The 20,118-nt window shown below is 45.3% G+C and overlaps 1 protein-coding gene across 1 annotated transcript in view; it reads right to left on the reverse strand.

Annotated features, from left to right (window-relative positions):
- The window catches only part of dym (dymeclin), a 73,407-nt gene that overhangs the window by 14,434 nt on the left and 38,855 nt on the right, over positions 1-20,118 (reverse strand). The window contains exon 14 of the mRNA XM_063011032.1: positions 9,499-9,601. Coding sequence (XP_062867102.1) covers positions 9,499-9,601 — 103 coding nt within the window. The remainder of the gene's footprint in view (positions 1-9,498; positions 9,602-20,118) is intronic.

Here is a 20,118-nt window from a genome sequence, read left to right on the forward strand (position 1 = left end):
ACCATCAAGTTTGGTGGAAGAATACAATTTCTGTGCCCTCATCTGGGCAACAGTTCCTGTTACAGTATGCCAACAAGGAAACCGACTGGTCTGCACAGTGTCCATCCAACACCTTGGGGATGAATTAGAAAGCCAACTGTGAACCTGGTCTCGTTTTGCAAAATCTCACAAGCCCGGATGAATGGAAGCAAAGCCAGGCAGTCATGGTCCGAAATCTAGAGGAAAGCCTAGACTGGAAGACGTTTCGACTTCATTGTACTATGTTTGGGTGTCCGTAAAATCGATTAGTAATGAATGATACGCTTCCATTGGGATGAATCGGAATAACAACGTCGAATGCCAGCTGAAGTGAACCCTGCCATAGCCTTTTCGGACTGGGACGTCCAGCAAGCTTATGGTCCACATATGGTGTCCAGATACTTTTGACCACAGTCCCACAGTCTAAGTTTACCACGTGCAGTGCCAAGAGGCAGTTATAGTGGTGTAAAGCACACTAGCACCGGACCATAAAGCAGTGCCAACCGTCAAGTTTGGTGTCTTTTTTTATTGAACCAAAAAGTTCTGTGCCCTCATCTGGGCAACAGTTCGGGAAGGACCGTTCCTGCTACAGTATCCCAACAAAGAAACCGACCGGTCTGCACAGTGTCCATCCAACATTTTAGGAATGAATTAGAAAGCCAGACTGTGAACCAGGCCTTTGGGATGAATCGGAATGACGATGTCGAATGCCAGCTAAAGTGAAGGCTGTCGTAGCCTTTTCGGACTGGGACATCCAGCAAGCTTATGGTCCACATATAGTGTCCAGATACTTTTGACCAAAGTCATTTGGTCTAATTTTACCACGTGCAGCGCCAAGCACTAGCTGTAGTGGTGTAAAGCACACTAGCACTGGACCCTAAAGCAGTGAGTAACCCTGAGTGCCAACCCTCAAGTCTGGTGAAGTCTTCATCTGGGCAACAGTTCGGGAAGGACCGTTCCTGTTTCAGGATGGCAACAGACCAAGTTTGGTGCAAAGGAAACTAACAGTGAACCAGGCCTCGTTCTGGAAAATCTCACAAGCACGAATGAATGGAAGCAAAGCCAGGCAGTCATGGTCCGAAATCTAGAGGAAAGCCTAGACTGGAAGGCGTTTCGACCTCATTTTACTATGTTTAGGTGTCCGTAAACTTTTGGCAGTACCGCGTGTGTGTACTAATGTGTTTATGTCTGGCTGAGTCTTGATTCTGAGTATCGGTTAAGAGTAAAGTACATTAGCCGATCTACCCGAAGGACGGAGACGAAGGATTTCCAGAGAAGCGCAGGAGCGAGGGTCCGTCTGGAGCGTTTACGAGCGCCGAATTAATGCCAGGCTATAAATCAGGACATTCTGTCTAATTATGAGTCAGATCTGAGGGAGACGGAGGGCACGCTGGCACGGTGTCAGACAGAGAAGATGATAATGAGAGCGGAGCGTCGCAGGAGAGAATCGGAGACGCTGAGAGCAGACTGAGAGCGTTTAAGCATAAGGCTGTGCAGCAGGATAATGAGATTAGCCTACAAGCACACAGGCATGTACGGTACACACACACACACACACACACACACACACCGGGGAATTCAGGTCAGATGGATGTGGGTGGGTGACCCAGACATCTGTGTGCGTGATTATATGAGCCGAGCTCTCGGCGAGAGAGAGACGCAGATTCTATTCTGACACCTCCGCAGCATTCGCGTGCTGTCACAGATACAGGTTCAGACTCATCCCACCGTCCCGTCCAACTCCCCCGTCGTACGTCATTTACACCTTCCGGGTTGAAGATATTAGAACACCGAGCACAAACTACGGCAGAGCGTCATGTCTACAGCTCTCTCGAACCTGTAAAGCTTTGACCAAGGCCCCACACCTAGATCACGGCCGTGAAATGAGCCGTGTCCCATCTAATATGCAATTTGCTGTAAGGTTGTGTTTGCGTTCATCTGCACTATGATGCGTCCTAGCAATCCTACGGCAATTCAGTTAGCAATCGCTTAATCAAAATGTCCAAGATGCTGAAGTAAAGCAGCTAATGACACGACTCGGGTAACTACGTTTGGAAAACTAACAACCAGTTCTGTGGGGTTAAAACACGGACGAGTATTTTGGTATTTGAGATGGAGCATGAAGCGTCGCACCATTGCTGGATGTTCTAGGTTTACACTAGAAGAGTATTAAGGTAGTTTGTTTGTTTATTAGGATTTTAACGTCATGTTTTACACTTTGGTTACATTTATGACAGGAACGGTAGTTACTCATTACACAAGATTCATCAGTTCACAAGTTTAATATCAAACACAGTCATGGACGCAGGTGGCGCAGCGGTAAAAACACACGCTGGAACCAGAGCTGGGATCTCGAATACATCGTATCGAATCTCGGCTCTGCCTGCCGCCTAAGGCTGAGCGGCCACATGAACAACGATTGGCCTGTTGTCCAGATATGGGCGGGACTAAGCCGCATGGGTCTCTCTCTCTCATGACTGGTGCAATTACGACCTCTGCTGGCTGATTGATGGCGCCTGCACAGAGATGAGAAAAGAGTGCTCTCAGGGTGTGTCTCTCCGTACACAACGCTGAGCTGCACTGCACTCGTCAAAGTGTAGGTGATGAGATGCATACGTCATGCTGCCCACGTGTCGGAGGGGGCGTGGGTTAGCTTTGTTCTCCTCAATCGGAGCGGGGATCGGCATTGGTGGAGAGGAAGCATGATGCAATCGGGCAATTAGACGTGCTAAAAGGGAGAAAATGCATAAATAATGCATGTCATGGACACGTTAGTGGCACTTGCATGTCTTTGGACTGTGGGAGGAAACCGGAGTTCCCAGAAGAACATGGTGAGAACATGCAAACTCCACACAGAGAGGACCCAGACCGCGCTGCGCTGTGTGGAGTTTGCATGTTCTCCCCATGTTCCTCTGGGAACTCTGGTTTCCTCCCACAGTCCAAAGACATGCAAGTGAGGTGAATTGGAGACACTAACGTGTCCATGACTGTTTTTTTTTTTTTATATATATTTTATTTATGCATTTTCTCCCTTTAGCGCATCGAACCCAGGACCTTCTTGCTGTGAGGCAACAGTGCTACCCACTTAGCCACCGTGCCGCCCAACTAATAAGGTAGCTGTGCTGTGTATCGTAGCTTCTATTCATTCTATCGTTTAATTTATGAGCTCTTATGGGCTCTTTTCTTTAAAAATCTCTGAAATCTGTGATTTTTGAAAAACCAGGTCCGTGAGATGAAGCACACTGAAGCACCATGAATTTAGTACGACCCTGGTCTTGACAGGGAAAAAATAAAGAACTGCTGTTCTAGAAAACAGCTCATAGATCATCTAGTATCACTTGATGTTTTTAAGATAATGCTGAAGACACACCTTTTTTACAAGGGATCTTCAAAAAGTTTCCTCACTTTTATATTGTGGTTATAAGTGGTGAGGGTGTAGGAGTAGGAGGAGTAATAATCGGTCGTGTCTGAGAGACCGAGAGATGCTTATAGTCCAAATTTAGCTCCATTTGATTTCCACCTGTTTGGACACTCAAAGAAGCTTTAAGGGGAAGAAGATTATAATGTGATGATGATGTGAAAGCAGCGGCGCATAATTTTTTGCTGACGGCATTTAAGAGTTGGCACGACGCTGGAAAAATGCATCAGAAATTGACTGTGTAGAATAATTAGGGTTTAAAAAAGTGTGGAAGCGTTTGAAGAACCTTCGTATTTGGTGTTTAATACTGGTGGAGGGGTGTGGCGACTGTAATTAATAGTTTTAATAGTTTTAATATGTAGTATGTTTTATGAATCAGGCTTTTTTAATGTGACTCTATACTGAGCCTGTACAGCACTGTGCTCAATCACGCTTGTGTTTTAAGCTTCTATATAAACCTAAAATAAAACCTTGCCCTGTTTTGCCTTGACAGCAGATGAAGTCTGAATCAATTTGGCGAGACGGCAGATTAAAAGAAGCGTGAACAGGGACACACATCAGTGATATGACATCAGCAGACGAGACACGGCGAGGACTCGGTGATGCAAAGGCTCGTCTGCATCGTTCTGTCTAATCAGGCTGCTTTGCATAAGAGACGCTTCACACGGCACACAGACGATCAGACGATCCGTCTACTGCCCAGCGTCTGTGTGTGTGTCCATTTTTATCACACCCTGGTCATCAGATGGACTAAAGGAACTTAAAACCACCTGTATGCAAACCAACCGACCGAACCTAAATGCTCACAATTTCCCTGTAGGTGCATTTAAAATTAGCACTGCTTACATCAGCGCCCAGCTCCAAAACTGGCACCAATCAGGTTGACCGACTTTGTTTGCTGGTCACATGGACGACACCAACAACAAAAAAATCTCTCTGGATGAGAGTTTTGTGGTCAGATTGAAAGAAATATGAAGTTTCTTGGCCTTTTCTGAAGGAGACATCTAAACCCAACAACACTGTACCTACTGTTAAGCATACTGGTGCTCGTGTTAAGCATATTCTGAGGCTTTTTTGCAGCTAGTTCAATATAGGTGCATTGCAGAGAGTGAATAAATGTACTTTTTTTTTTTATCCTGGATGCACTGGAGTGTTTCAGTTAAATCTGGCTTTATAAGTGGGCACCTTGAAGTCCAGACATCCCAGAAAATTGGTTAAATTCCACTCTTGACCTTATCTTGATCATGACCAGGCAAGAAAAAGTCTCTTCTTGGTCTCAGTTGGTGTTAATATTATTATCAGATCAACACAAGTCTTGTGTTGGTCTAATACTCTTCAGGCTTGATCAATAAAAGTCTAAGTCTTGTGTTGGTCTAATACTCTTAGTCTTGTGTCTTATTGGTCTAATACTCTTAGTCTTGTGTTGGTCTAATACTCTTAGTCTTGTGTCTTGATGGTCTAAAACTCTTAGTCTTGTGTCTTGTGTTGGTCTAATACTCTTCAGGCTTGATCAATAAAGGTCTTTTAATCAAAAAAGTCTTGTGTTGGTCTTTGATCTTTTGAATCTTGGTTTGTCTTGATCTGAACTATTAAGTCCTAATCTTGTCTTGGTCTCGAGTTGGTCTTGTTTTTGTTTGGCTTCATATTTTTAAGTCTTGCTCCCGCCTTGGTTTCGACTGGACCTGGTCCTGGTTTGGTCTAAACTAGGACTTGGCCTGGCCCACCGACAGCAGAGCTAAGATCTGAACTCAGATTATTAAACAGATTATTAAACCAATAATACTGAGGTGGATGTTTAAGATGTTTGGTTCATTAGCTTTTTTTTAACTCACGTTGTCCTAAAATTTGAGCTTTAAAGGCTCCTTTAGCATCACTATGACTGCTATGAATGTTGTATACAATCTTGCATATTGATTGACTAATCCATCAATCTGTTTGGCTGCTAAATAAAATTCTACGATTATTTACTACACGCATTAATCATAATGCTTTAAAATAACAAGGTGGGGATGGATTTTAATTTGAACATACAGCGTAAACAGAACTGCTAGTAGCTAACATCAAAACAAAAGCATGGTGGCTGGTTATACTGATCAGGTACGAGAAACCAGACAGTCTTGGATTAAACACCACCCACACCCTGTCTAACACACCTGATGAACACACTCACTCTCACCGACTCTTTCCAAAGCCAGGAAAGTCCCGGCGTTCCCACTTTACCCCAGCCTTTTCATATTTCTGAGTTGGGAAAGCTACAGTGAAGTCACGCCTCTACCCCCGGGAGCTGAAGTTTCACCAATTATCGCCAGGCTGGCAGAACGAGGACCAGAAAAGAGAGAGAGGCTGGAGGACGTTCACAGCAGCACCGGCCATCCATCAAACACGGACAGACAGACAGAACAGACCGAGCTATGTTAGGAAATTCTCCAGACGTGTGTTTCACAACACTGGACCTATTAACTCCACTTACCAAATAACTCAGTCAGTACGCCAGTTATAAGAAGGGTAACGATTTAACCGGCGGCATGTTTTTATACAACAGCAGCTCAGAACGGCAACTGTTCAGCCACAAGACCCATTAAAGCCTTTAAACAGGGTTTGTATTAAAACTATATGGACAAAAGTATTGGGACACGCCTTCTAACTTCTGAATGCATGTCTTTCAGCCACAACAGCTGCTAACAAGTGTAATAAATCCATTATATAATGAACATTTTATGCTTCCAACTTTGCAGCAACAGTTAAGGTGCGGGGTGCTTCTGACCACAGCAGGATCTACAAACATGGAACGTGCCATGCCCTTTACATTTAGTCAAGTCAAGTCAAGTCAAATCAGATTTATTTATATAGCGCTTTTTACAATGGACATTGTCTCAAAGCAACTTTACAGAATCCAGGACCAACAGACCAAAAACCACTGTTGAGCAAGCCGAGGGCGACAGTGGCAAGGGAAAAACTCCCTTAGAATTACAGGAAGAAACCTTGAGAGGAACCAGACTCAGCCAGAGTCCTCCATCTTGGGTGCCCTGGAGGAAACTTTAAATAAAAAGGATTTAAACAAACACAAATGAAACTGAACTGAAAATGATAACTAGCAAAATAATAACTGGAGTTCTTTATTATTCAGTCCAGTCTGTGATTAAGTCCGTTGTAAGCCGTACGATGGCTGACCCTGCGTTCTGACCCCAGCTTCCCAGCTTGGGACCTGCACTGGCAGCAGACTGGCAAGTGCAACTCCCAATAGCTGGGCTGTTTAAGCCATACCCTTCCCAACCATTGGAAATTAACCAATCATATATATATATATATATATATATATATATACACGAGACAAATATAGGTGCTCTCTATTCTACACTATTCTATTCTAACTGAGCTGGTTTTCTGGATTCATTTCTGCCCAAGCAGATTGTTTTACATGGTCAATGTGCAAGGCCACGGCTAGATAAATCAGGTCTATGAACCATATTTGGAAAAGTCCCAAAGCGGGTTCTGTATCAATAAGAGAACTAAAGGCCGAGCTGCTCTGCTTGTTTAAAGATTTTCTACCTTCCTGTTTGGCCATCGGCTCTGAACCGGAGTCGAAACAGGCTGTGATGAGAGCGATAAGACTGGAGTCTGGAACGATAGACGCTGGAATCCTCATGATTTCTGAGTATATGAGCTAATCGGAGAGCCGGCGGAATCGGACACTGCGTCCCGCCAGCAGCGTGCATATTTTCCTGATATTATGTCTGGGTCATTCGGCGTCCCTGAATGACTGCATGAGCGTTCGGCATCTAAATATAACACGTCTCCGTATCTTCAGACGCGGCGGCTCAATACTATCGTGTACAGTCAGAGACGGAGCGTGTTTTCCCACGAGTGGAAAGAGGAAATCCCGTCCCGGTATCACGGCTGCGAGGCGCTCGTATCAGAGCAGACAGAAGAACAGTTTTCACTCGAGGAGGCAAAAATCAGTCTAAAATTATTAGTCTGAGTCTGGCTGATGAGCTGCGCCCGTGAATCCGACCTGTGTTCCTCCCACGCGTACGTCTGGCAGCGGCAGAAGGGTGAGAACGAGCGGAATATAGACTTTTTGTTTGGGTGGCGTCGTCTGTGGGCGCGTACGAGGTGTCGCGGGTCCGTGCCAGACAGTCTGGAGCGCGACGCAGCGAAAAAGATGACGAAAAAAAGAAAACAGGGAGACAAAGAGAAAATAGAGACGGGGACAGGTGGGAGCGGGGCGAGACTAAAGGAGCGGCGTGAACCAGGCGACGAGACAAAAGAGGGGTGCGGGGAGTGTGTGAGGAGCATTAATGAGGGCAGCAGACAGCAGCCTGACCCACTCAGACACGCGCCAGACGTCTGATCGCAGCTTCAGGGTGGATGTTTGTACGTACGCACGTGTGGGGAATACAGACGACCTGGACGCCGGCGCATAAACCCAGACATCACAAAATCCAGCCGAATGGAGCACCTCGAGCGCTTTACATTACAGATGAGTGAAAAAGCCGAGACTGCAGGTTACATTTTAATACTGCTGGTCAGTAACTAGAGAGGCACACACTCAGTGGCCACTTTATTAGGAACAACAGTCCAGCAGTGGCTAGGATTCCCTCTTTGCTTTCACAAAAGCCCCAATTCTTTATTTAATAGCACTTTTTAACCAACATGGACAAACCTAGTCCTGAATCAGGAATAGGGCCAGGCCTATATAGGGTAGTTGTAGCCTAGTGGTTAAAGTACTGGTCTAGTAATCGAAAGCTCGCTGGTTCAAGTGCCAACACTGCCAGCTTGCCACTGTTGGGCCCTAGAGCAAGGTGCTGAACCCTCAGGAGAACATTCCTTTGTTCCACCTCATCCTAAAGAAGTACAGGATTCTGACCACTAGAGACCCCACTGAATGACAGGACAGGTAGTTACTGGTTACACAAGATTCATCAGTTCATCTTCAGTTCACCTCACTTGCACGTCTTTGGAATGTGGGAGGAAACCGAAGCACCCGGAGGAAACCCACGCAGACACGGGGAGAACATGCAAACATCCACTCCACCTGGGAATCGAACCCAGGATCTTTTTTGCTTTTTTGCTGCCCACATTGCCAATAAAAGAGGGTAAATGTTGGCATGGGGGTCCAATGTGTGCCAAGACATTCATTACACCATTTACATTTTTGGCATCTAGCAGACGCCTTTATCCAAAGCGACTTACAGCACTGTGACTGTATACAGTCTTAGCAATTGAGGGTTAGGGGCCTTGCTGAAGGGCCCAACAGCAGCCACCTGGCAGTGGTGGGCTTGAACCAGCAACCCTCTGATTACTAGTCCAGTACCACCACTCCTACCACAGCCTAAATGATCATCACAAGGCAAAACGAGTCCATGGATTCATGCTGCTTTCACGCAGTCACAGCAGATACACAGATTTTTCTGATCAGCAGCATTTTTGGGGCAGTTGTAGCCTGGTGGTAATCCAAAGGTTGCTGGTTCTGGCCCCACCACTGCCAGGTTGTCACTGTTTCGGCCCGTGAGCTAGGTCCTTAACCCTCAATTGCTTAGACAATATACTGTCACAGTGCTGTAAGCCGCTTTGGATAAAAGTGTCAGCTAAAATGTTAAAGTTTTCTTTTCTACATTTTTGTTTTACATCTTGCGTAGCCTCTATTCATCCCCCACAAGCCCCATCCGTGTCTATTTACACCACCATCACTACTTCACCCTCCACCGTTTCTCCTCAGGCTTTTGTCCTCCTTCATCCTTGTACAGAAGTCACTTCAGTCAGTCTAAACCATAAACACTTTCCACCCCTATTGTGTACGACAATCCCCTCCAGCTGCAACCGACCCCCTCCTCCCCAGGGTACGGTGGGGCAGGGTGAGGACCGGCCTGCACGACCTGATCTTTTCACCCTGATCACTAACAAGGTTCACGACTCTGTAACTCCACCCTCCACACACAAAAAGCTCAGGAATGGTACAGGCGCCCCTGGTGGTCACAACAATATATACAGGGGTCAGGTTATAGGAAGGTACAACACCAGCACCATAAGAGTAGATATCAAATAAACGCGGTGTTACTTACATAGTCCGGTAACACTGTGCTGTCTGCGCCGAGTGGAATCTGCAGAGACTGAGTCGCCTGCTCCAAAACCTTATTGTGCTTCTTAGACAGCAACGCAAACAGACTGCAAAACAACAACAAACAGATATAAGGTGTAAGGTGTGTGTGTATAAGGTGTAAGGTGTGTGTATGTGTGTGTGTATAAGGTGTGTGTATGTGTATAAGGTGTAAGGTGTGTGTGTATAAGGTGTAAGGTGTGTGTATGTGTGTGTGTATAGGGTGTAAGGTGTGTGTGTGTATAAGGTGTAAGGTGTGTGTGTGTGTATAAGGTGTATGTGTGTATGTGTGTGTGTGTGTGTGTGTATAAGGTGTAAGGTGTATGTGTGTATGTGTGTGTGTGTGTGTGTGTATAAGGTGTAAGGTGTAAGGTGTGTATGTATGTGTGTGTGTGTGTGTGTGTGTGTGTATAAGGTGTAAGGTGTATGTGTGTGTGTGTATAAGGTGTAAGGTGTGTGTGTGTGTATAAGGTGTAAGGTGTGTGTGTGTGTATAAGGTGTAAGGTGTATGTGTGTATGTGTGTGTGTGTATAAGGTGTAAGGTGTATGTGTGTATGTGTGTATGTATGTGTGTGTGTATAAGGTGTAAGGTGTATGTGTGTATGTATGTGTGTGTGTGTGTATAAGGTGTAAGGTGTATGTGTGTATGTATGTGTGTGTGTGTATAAGGTGTAAGGTGTGTGTGTGTGTATAAGGTGTAAGGTGTATGTATGTATGTGTGTGTGTGTATAAGGTGTAAGGTGTATGTGTGTATGTATGTGTGTGTGTGTGTATAAGGTGTAAGGTGTATGTGTGTATGTATGTGTGTGTGTGTATAAGGTGTAAGGTGTATGTGTGTATGTATGTGTGTGTGTATAAGTGTAAGGTGTATGTATGTGTGTGTGTATAAGGTGTAAGGTGTATGTGTGTATGTATGTGTGTGTGTATAAGGTGTAAGGTGTGTGTATGTGTGTGTGTGTATAAGGTGTAAGGTGTATGTGTGTATGTATGTGTGTGTGTATAAGGTGTAAGGTGTGTGTAAAAAGTATAGGGTGTGTGTGTATTAGGTGTAAGGTGTGTGTATGTGTGTGTGTATAAGGTGTTTGTGTGTGTGTGTGTGTGTGTGTGTGTGTGTGTATAAGGTGTAAAGTGTGTGTGTGTTCAAACCCCACCACTGCCAGGTTGCCACTGTTGGGCCCTTAAGCAAGGCCCTTAACCCTGTATACTGTCTGCTAAATGCCAAAAAGTGTGTGTGTTGTGTGTGTGTGTGTGTGTTGTGTGTGTTGTGTTGTGTTGGGCAGTGGGTGGGTGAGCGGGTGCTCATGTCTGGGCAGAAACAGGAAGTGGAAGACTGCGCTATTGTCTGTGTGATGTCTGGGGCAGACGTTGTGCCTGTAAGCTGTGTCACTGTGACCCGATGAGATGGCACACAGTCTGGTCAGTGTGTGTGTGTGTGTGTGTGCGCGTGCGTGTGTGTGTGTATCCCAGCCATAAACACGCCCAACAATCCTAGGAAAACACACAAACAGACACTGCTCTGTGCTCCCTCACACACTTTCGGTACAGGTTCCCTCTCTAGCAGAACGGGTGATCAGAAGTTTGCTGGTTTATGCCACTGTCGGGCCCCTGAGCGAGGCTTGTACGGCACTGGTGATCAAAAGGTTGCTGGTTCAATCCCCACCATCGTCAAGTTGTTACCAATGAGGTCCGTACCTCTTAATGTTGCACTGAAATCTAAATGCATCATGTTAGTCGTGTCCTCAGTAGGATGACGCTTCCTCTACACTGATCTATTTTCACTGCCTCACCCCCCCCTCGCCGCCGTCGTTCAGTGCCAGTCGTGGTGTGACAGCGAGAGGAGAAGTGGTAGACGTTATGGTGTTCTCCCCTGCCGTCGCCGCCGCCGCTCGCTGTTAAAAATAACCGGCTCTGTCTGTCGGAAGCCTGCAGCGTTCTGCTCTCACTCACCAGCATTTACATTTTCATTCTCAGCATTTAGCAGACGATTTATCTAAAGCGACTTACAGTACTGTGACAGTATATTGTCTAAGCAGTTGAGGTTTAAGGGCCCTCCTCAATGACGCAACAGTGGCGACCTGGCTGTGGTGGGGCTTGAACCAGCGACCTTTCGATTACTAGTCCAGTACCTTAACCGTTAGGCGACAACTGCCCTTACGCAAATATCAAACGCTCGCGGGCTGAATCAGACGACCGGCCACCACCGTGGCTGATGCACTTTTGCGAATTCTCACATTTCCCGTTAAGACTTAAGACTCCATCGTCAGTGGGATCACAGACTGGATTCTAAATATGTGTGAACAGTACAGACCGTTATACACGCGAGGGAACGTCTGACGTACACACTGTCCCACTGTTAGGAAGCGTTTTGGGCTTCGCTCACCACGAGCTTCGGCACAAACAGCCGTTCTGTTCAGAGCTCGGCTTGAGCGGTGCGGTAAAACGTCATCAAAGCGTGAATATGAGACGAATCTGCATTAGTGTGGAATAAGCGTCAGATCCAGGGTTACAGCTCCACGTGTATCTGTGTTTATCTGGATTTTCCTCCCTGTTTCACTTTTAAACTTGTGTTACAGCTCGAGCTTCTGAGGAACTGTGAGAATCAGAATCAGCTTCTCCCAGAGTCTAAAACGTTGTTTAGAGTCTTAACGTGGTTTAATGTAGTAAAATAAGGAGGCAGGAGCACTAAACTTCTCTTCATTATTACTGCTCATAAGTTCCTCCACAAATGATATGATCGTACGGCCTGAGTCGCTTTTACTGCCTCATATCAAACAGTCCGTCTCATTGGAGGAGCTTTGAAAAGGTCAGCGGCAAACTGGGTCAAACTTTAATCGCGAGCCCATCGTGTGCTAGTATGAGGTCCTGTTCGGCCAGCATGGACATCAGGAATGAGGCAATGGTTGACAATGCAGGGGGGGGAAATGGGCGTGTTTAAGTAGCCAATTTGAATCTTAAGTTCTGCTGTATGAAACTCGCTGGATCATGTAAAGCACAACAGCACCACCGTCTAATATGAACGGCATTTAGCAAGCGCATTTGTCCAAATCAACTCCGAAGGTGCTCAGGGGTCCAACAAGGAGGTTTAAACCAGCCGTTCGCACCATGAACAGCGTACCAATCAGAAATCTACAATCAAGTCTGTGCAGACACTCGTACTGGTGAGATTCGAACCCAGATCTCAGCAGTATTGGGGCAACAGACGACGGCGGCATCCGAGACACGGACGTGCTTAATGCTCTACGAATCGAGCGGAAATCTGAAGCTTGATGAGAGAGGAAACCTCGAACCTGAGGTCGCCACCCAGGCCGCCACTTTGTCTCACTCGTCAAAAAGCGATCGCACGACTGGACTGTACTGAAGATCAAAGTGGTCAATATCGGTCTAAAAGAACGACTAGCAGAACTCGTGTTCGCATCAATTAGAGCGACCGAGACCGAGCCGCACATCACTTAGAAAATCGATACGTGAAGAAAACCTCTCGTTCTGGCCAACGGGTCTCAAAAGAGCCGTTAAATCATTAGCACCAGCGTCGCCGAGCGCATCAATAGCGGCTCCCCGCTGAGACGCGGCATTTTTTTTTAACCCTGAGGTGTTAAGTGTGAAATGCGAAGGTGCTAGACATGGCGAGAAGAAAACGGCAAATAAAAATAATAAGGACGCACGTAAAAAGGCTCAGGCAGATTGAATCTCTGAAAGTGCGTCCAAATTAATTCGATTTTTTAATGGAACTGCAAAGCTTAGAAAGATACAGAAAAATTACTGATTAGATTTCTGTAAATTAGAATTCATTTCTACACACACACACACACACACACACACAGAAACACTATATGACCAAAAGTATTCGGACACCTGACCATGAGCTTGTCTGACGTCGCATTTCAAAACACATGGTATTAAAACAGAGCGACCACTCTTCTGAGAAGGCTTTTCACAAGACTTCGAAGTATGTCTGTGGGAATTTTTGCCCATTAAGTCAAACAAGCATTTGTATGGTTGGGCACTGATGTCGGTCAGTTCATTCCAGGTCAGGGCTCTGTGCAGGCGACTGTTGGGATTGATCCAGCAACCTTCTGATCACCAGTGCAGTACTTTAACCAGTAAGCCACCGCAATGCTTCACTGCTGTTATGATACATCAATGTGTGCAGACAAACAGTGCAAGAAATTAAGTGTTAAGGGCCTTGCTCAGGGGCCCGACAGTGGCATAAAACAGCGACCTTCTGATCACTCGTCCTGGTAGAGAGGGAGCACGTACCGAAAGTGTGTAATGGAGCTCTGAGCAGTGTGTTTTCACGTCTTTATAGAGCTTGCTTTGTGTACAGGGGTGCGGTCATGCTGGAACAGGGAAGGACCTTCCCTAAACTGTTGCTACAAAGCTGGAAGCATATAACTTACTTTATATAACTGATTTATTACACCTGTACCCACTAAAATAAGCTTCTGTAAATGTGAAGGTACTTTAAACACCTCTCTCTATTAACAGAAGGAGTAATAGAGCAACACATGGGCTCCAGTCAGTAATTGTATACACACTAAGTGCATCTACATGGCGGATGAAGCTCACAAACTGGCCAATGAATGTACGTCCAGGATACACTATAGTGCCAAAACTATGTGGACAGCCGGAAGCATATAACTTACTTTATAACGGATTTATTACACCTGTACATATAACTGCTGTGGCTGAAACACATGAATTCAAAAATTAGACTGGGTGTCCCAATACTTTCCATTTAATGTGTGTGTGAATATATATAAACGGGAGGAAGCAAAGCATTGTGGGTAGTGTACACAGAGCGAATCGAAGTCTCTTCAGCCTCTCACTCTGTCCTCTGTGTACGACAAATCAGCAGACCGCTTTACACGCCACATTTTACAAGCACTGAATGAGTCCGAAAGAGAACAAAGAATCATCGGCAGCGTGTGTGTGGTCCAAACCCGAGCCATCGCTTATGACTAATGCCGACTTGGCCTCGGGTTCCTTCTGACTTCCTGTACGCGGAGGAAGAAGATTCCTCTGAGCAGACTGGAGTCATTAAAGCGCTTTCTGCGGTTCTCTGGAATTTTGGCACAAACCAGGAACGAGGTTTTCTAATAACGACAGTTATTTAAACTTTTGGTATACAATGACTGACTGTAGGTCATCTTTTGCTCTGTACAGTCACCCACTGTACCCCATTAATCAATCATAAAGAACATTCTCAGTACTGATAATGACAGTCTGTTAGAAGGCAGTGCATGAAGCGCATGACTCTCCATGCACAGGACTGGCCTCACGCTCGAATGTCCAGAAGTTCTGCAGAAACGTGCCCAGCTGACCGGGAGCAGAGCCGAGTTTAGATTCCACTGCATAAAAACATACCAAGGCCATGTAATGGATTCGTGTCCTGTCTGGGGGGTGTGGCATTGCGCCCTGTCTTTAAAAAAAAAAAAAAAAACTGGATCCACTGGGATCTTGACCAGGATAAAGTAGTTGAAAAACATGACAATCAAGTAAAATTAAAAAAATATTGCTATAAATGTTGGAACTGCTTCTGCTTTATTGCCTGTGATTTATTAATGTATTTTTTATTATAATCATTATGTGAAGAGTTTAAGTGTTTAAACAAGTAAAAAACTAGATGCAGATTTATTATTTTAAAACTTAAACACTCAGCGTCTGCACGGCACCGTTACAAACATCCGTGGCTGGAGTTCCCGTTCCTGCACCAGCTGACGCCCTGCCCGCTTCCCTCTGCACTCTTTAGCAATGAGGCGATTAGCTCCAGACTTTTATGAGGCGGCGTGCTGGCTGTGCATCATTTGTTTCTCCGCTCCCAGTCGCTCCCAGATCATGGAAATTCTTCCTTGTTGGTTTAACCGTGCCTGTTACGATGCGTTAAGCGCGGATGGGAGCGTCAGGCCTGGATTTACTGCAGCAGCAGACTGAATGAATTTTCCTAGCCAGTGCTTTTAGAAGAAGAGAAAACTCAACCTGAAAAAAAACTCTTATAAAGCTGTGTTTCCAGGGGGCGACACCCTTTTCGTTGTGCACCTGATGAGGTGGGTGCCACACAGCAACGTGGCTCCAGGCTTTGTTTCTCACTCATTTTCTTTTCTGTGTTCATGTTGGTTTACTTCGAGCGCTCCGGTTTCCTCTGACCTTCCAAAATGATGAATTGGAACATCTGCTGTGAGCCAGGTCTTCTCATCCAAAATCAGCAGCTCACAAATACTTTTACATTTACATTTTCTGCATTTAGCAGACGCCTATTATCCAAAGCGACGTACAGTACAGTTACAGTATGCAATCTGAGCAATTGAGGGTTAAGGGCCTTGCTCAAGGGCCCAGCAGCAGCAACCTGGCAGTGGTGGGGCTTGAACCAGCGACCTTTTGATTACTACTCCAGTACTCTAACCACTAGGCTACGGTTTGCCCCACTTTTTTGACTGAATGTGCACTAATTCCCACAGACACACCCCAAAATCTACTTGGAAAAGTGGAGACTGTTACAGCTGCAAAGTGGTTGGTCAGGTGTCCAAATAGTTTTGCCATTATACTGTATCCTGGACGTACATTCATTGGCCAGTTTGTGAGCTTCATCCGCCTCGTAGATGAGCTCAGTCGTTTCCAATCGCTTCCACTTTGTTATAATAGCACTGACAGTCGACTGTGGAATATTTAGTAGTGAGGAAATTTCACGACTGGACTTGTTGCACAGGTGGCATCACGGTACCACGCTGGAATTCACTGAGCTCTTGAGAGCGACCCATTCTTTCACTAATGTGTGTAGAAGCAGTCTGCATGCCGAGGTGCTCGGGTTTTATACACCTGTGGCCATGGGAGTGATTGGAACACCTGAATTCAATGATTTGGACGGGTGAGCGAATACTTTTGGCAATAGTGTATATACCTCAGGGACTGAAGTCACTGGAATACTCAGGGGTCAGTGCTGAGCTCATCAGATTACTCAGCGTAAGGAAAACATGTGCAGCAGTTCATGTTTCTACAAGACTTGCTAAATGTGCCACGCTTACATACTGTGACCTTAATGACGTCCAGCTAGAAGCAAGTTCTAACCCTGAGAGAACACCCAGCGTGGAACCAGAGAGTGGAAACGGACACACGCCAGATCCACAAACACTCTCGCACCATATTAAACACCACATGAGAGAAGAGAAACCAAAAACACCACCAAAGCAATAAAGAAAAAACGCGGGGAAGCACCAGTCAGGCGCTCGGAAAAACATTTAGCATAAGAAAAAGTTTCCGGTTCTTAATGAGACTCGGCGAATGTTTGTTTTTCCTAATTGGAGCGAGAAAAGGCTGCGATCATTTCCTCTAATGAGCTTCTGTAAAAAGTTTAAGCGCAGCAATAAACAGCACCTGGTTCCGCTTAAGGATGAAAGGTCACAGTCGTCAACCTGAATACGAAAACGCCGTCGCCACCAACAACACTGCTGCACCTAATGTACTCATAGCAACTTTTTGTACCATGCACTCTAATAAGCTTCTGTCAATGTGGGGGCACTTTAAACACCTCTCTATTAACAGAAGGAGTAATAGAGCAACACATGGGCTTTAGTGAGTAATTGTATACACACTGTATACATCTGAATGTACGTCCATGATACACTATAGTGCCAAAACTATGTGGGCACCTGACCAACCACTTTGCAGCTATGACAGTCTCCACTCTTCCGAGAAGGCTTCTAACAAGATTTTGGAGCGTGTCAGTGGGAATTAGTGCGCATTCAGTCAAAAGAGCATCTATAAGCCCCCAGAGTCATCAACCTGAACACGAAAACGCCATCGACGCAAACGTAACTGTGTTTATTACAAGCGCTGCTGACCTGGTAATCCCTCCTGTATCCATTATTGCGAAGGGTTAATGCTTGATGGGCTTGATGACTGAGTTAAGACTTATAGAAGGATTAGAAATACATATGTTCATAACCATGGCAACTGAAAATACACTATATGGCCAGAAGTATGTGGACACCTCTCCTAATGATTCCCTTAAACAGTCTAGATTAATTATTATTTTATTTTATTATTTATTAGGATTATAACATCATGTTTTACACTTCGATTACATTCATGACAGGAACGGTAGTTACTGCTACACAAGATTCATCAGTTCACAAGTTTAATATCAAACACAGTCATGAACAATTTAAGTATCTCAAATTACCATTACCGCATGTCTTTGGACTGTGGGAGGAAACCCACACAGACACAGGGAGAACATGCAAACTCCACACAGAAAGGACCTGGACCGTCCCACCTGGGGATCGAACCCAGGACCTTCTTGCTGTGAGGCGACAGTGCTACCCACCGAGCCACCGTGCCGCCCTTATAAGTAAATAAATGAATTTCACCACAGTGGGACCAGATTGCCACTTCATTAACTAAGTATATTTCCTTTTGTGTTTTGTTTTGATGTGTCGTTTGTGTTGCCTGGATCTTGGACAATCTATACATCTATACAATCTATACATTCGGAGGTGGACTTGAACAGTGCGCTCTCAGTGTTAGTCCCAAGCCTGGATAAAAGTAGGAGGGTTGCATCAAGAAGGTTATTCGAAGTCTGGTGTATGAGATCCAGACCAGATCTGATATAGTGACCCCTAAAATATACAGGAATTTTATGTGTCCACATGCACTACATGGCAAAAGTACTGGAACACCAGTTCTAATGATTGAATTCATGTATTTCAGCCACAACATCTAACTAGGAAATTCTATGCTTCAACTTCAACTTTGCAGCAACAGTTTAGGGAAGGCCCTTTCCTGTTCCAGCACGACTGAACCCCTGTGCACAAAGCAAGCTCTGTCAAGACGTGAAGAAAAGCTCGGCTTAATGAAACTCCCTGAACAGCAATCAAAGCTATCTTGACCATCATCAGTGCTAAACACAATCTGAGCAATTGAGGGTTAAGGGCTTTGCTCAGGGGTCCAACAGCGGCAACCTGGTGGGGCTTGAACTGGCAACCTTCTGATTACTAGTCCAGTACCTTAACCAGTGATCTACCACTGGCCCTGTGTGAAATGAAAAGGACATATCAGGGTTTTTTAATGTATTTTTTTACCCCCCCCCCAGACATACAAATACTGTCATCTTTTGGGCACAAATTCCCACAGACATACTTCAAAGTCTTGTGAGAAGCCTTCTCAGCAGAGTGGCTGTTGTTCTAGCTGAACAGATCACACTGAGGTCGCTCTACTTTCATACCATTTGTTTTTGGAATGGGATGTCCAACAAGCTCATGCTCAGGTGTCCAAATACTTTTGGTCGTATAGTGTTTCTCCTTAAGCCAACAAAATTAATAGTTTACGGGTTAAAATCACATGATCAGAAGCATCTAAGAGGAAAATGGTGAAGTTAATGTGACGTTCAGCACCATTACCGACGACCTTCACACTTTTCACAAGGCTAAGCGAGTGAGTACAGCGAGGCTCAGTCATGAGTTAAGCTCCAGCAGTGCTGATCCGATCGCTGGAACGCTGAGCGACGGGCTGCAGTTATTACAGTCGTTGCTAGGGCAGTTATGAAAACACCGGGTTGCCATCATCATCGCGGCGCTTTCATAATAGCGAACACGTCGTCGCTGACTTGCTGATCCAGCTCGGCATCTGATGCCCAGCTTGTTGGCCAAAAAAATAATGGAGAAAAAAAAACCAGAGGGGCGACATGAAAGGCCAGAAAGACCAAAGCTGGAAATAAAATAGTGTAATTACGCTGTTTTTTTTGCACTCTGCGTGACATCCATCGGCATGCAGAACTAAAGCTGTACCGCAGGATCACCTTTCACCACACAGCGAGAGGCGAGAGGACAGAAATCAGGGCGTCTGGTGTAGCACGCTACGCTCCGATCGCAGGCCTGGGTCGCTCACTTTGAATGAAATCATGGCAAATCTGGCTAGCAAATGGGTGAAAGAGAAGTAATGCATAGTAACACAGAGAGGCTGAAAAACAAACAGACTGTTGGGGGGGTTTCATGCGTTTTAAAAACGGTCATGGAAAAAAGAGAGGAAAGCCAGAGGTTACAAAACTAAATCCATAAAGTAAAAAAAAAAAAAAACACCGAAACGCTGGAGACGCTCGGGGTGAATAAACCATCTAGAAGAAATTTACATTTTCAGCATTTAGCGGATGCTTTTATCCAAAGCGACTTACAGTCTCAGCAACTGAGGATTAAAGGTTTTGCTCAAGGGCCCAACAGTTGCAACCTGACAGTGGTGGTTTGAACCAACGACCTTCTGCTTAATAGTCCAGTACCTTAACCACTAGGCTATAACTGCCACAAGAGTGGAGGCTGTTAGAGCTGCATCATGCTCTGATGTTCATTTACATTTGCGCCATTTACAATTATGACTCAACACAATTTAACTCACGCAATTCAGGGTTAAAAGCCTTGCTCAGGGGTCCAATAGCGGCAACTTGATAGGGCTTGAACCGGCAACCTTCTGATTACTAGTCCTACTTAATCACTGAGCTACCACTGACCCTATGTGAAATGAAATGGACACTCACAATATCACAATACCGTTGTTGCAAGCACCAAACCTCCTCTAACTATGTAAAGTGGGGACACACAAT

Source organism: Trichomycterus rosablanca, chromosome 16, assembly GCF_030014385.1.
Source record: "Trichomycterus rosablanca isolate fTriRos1 chromosome 16, fTriRos1.hap1, whole genome shotgun sequence".
Classification (NCBI taxonomy): Eukaryota; Metazoa; Chordata; class Actinopteri; order Siluriformes; family Trichomycteridae; genus Trichomycterus; species Trichomycterus rosablanca.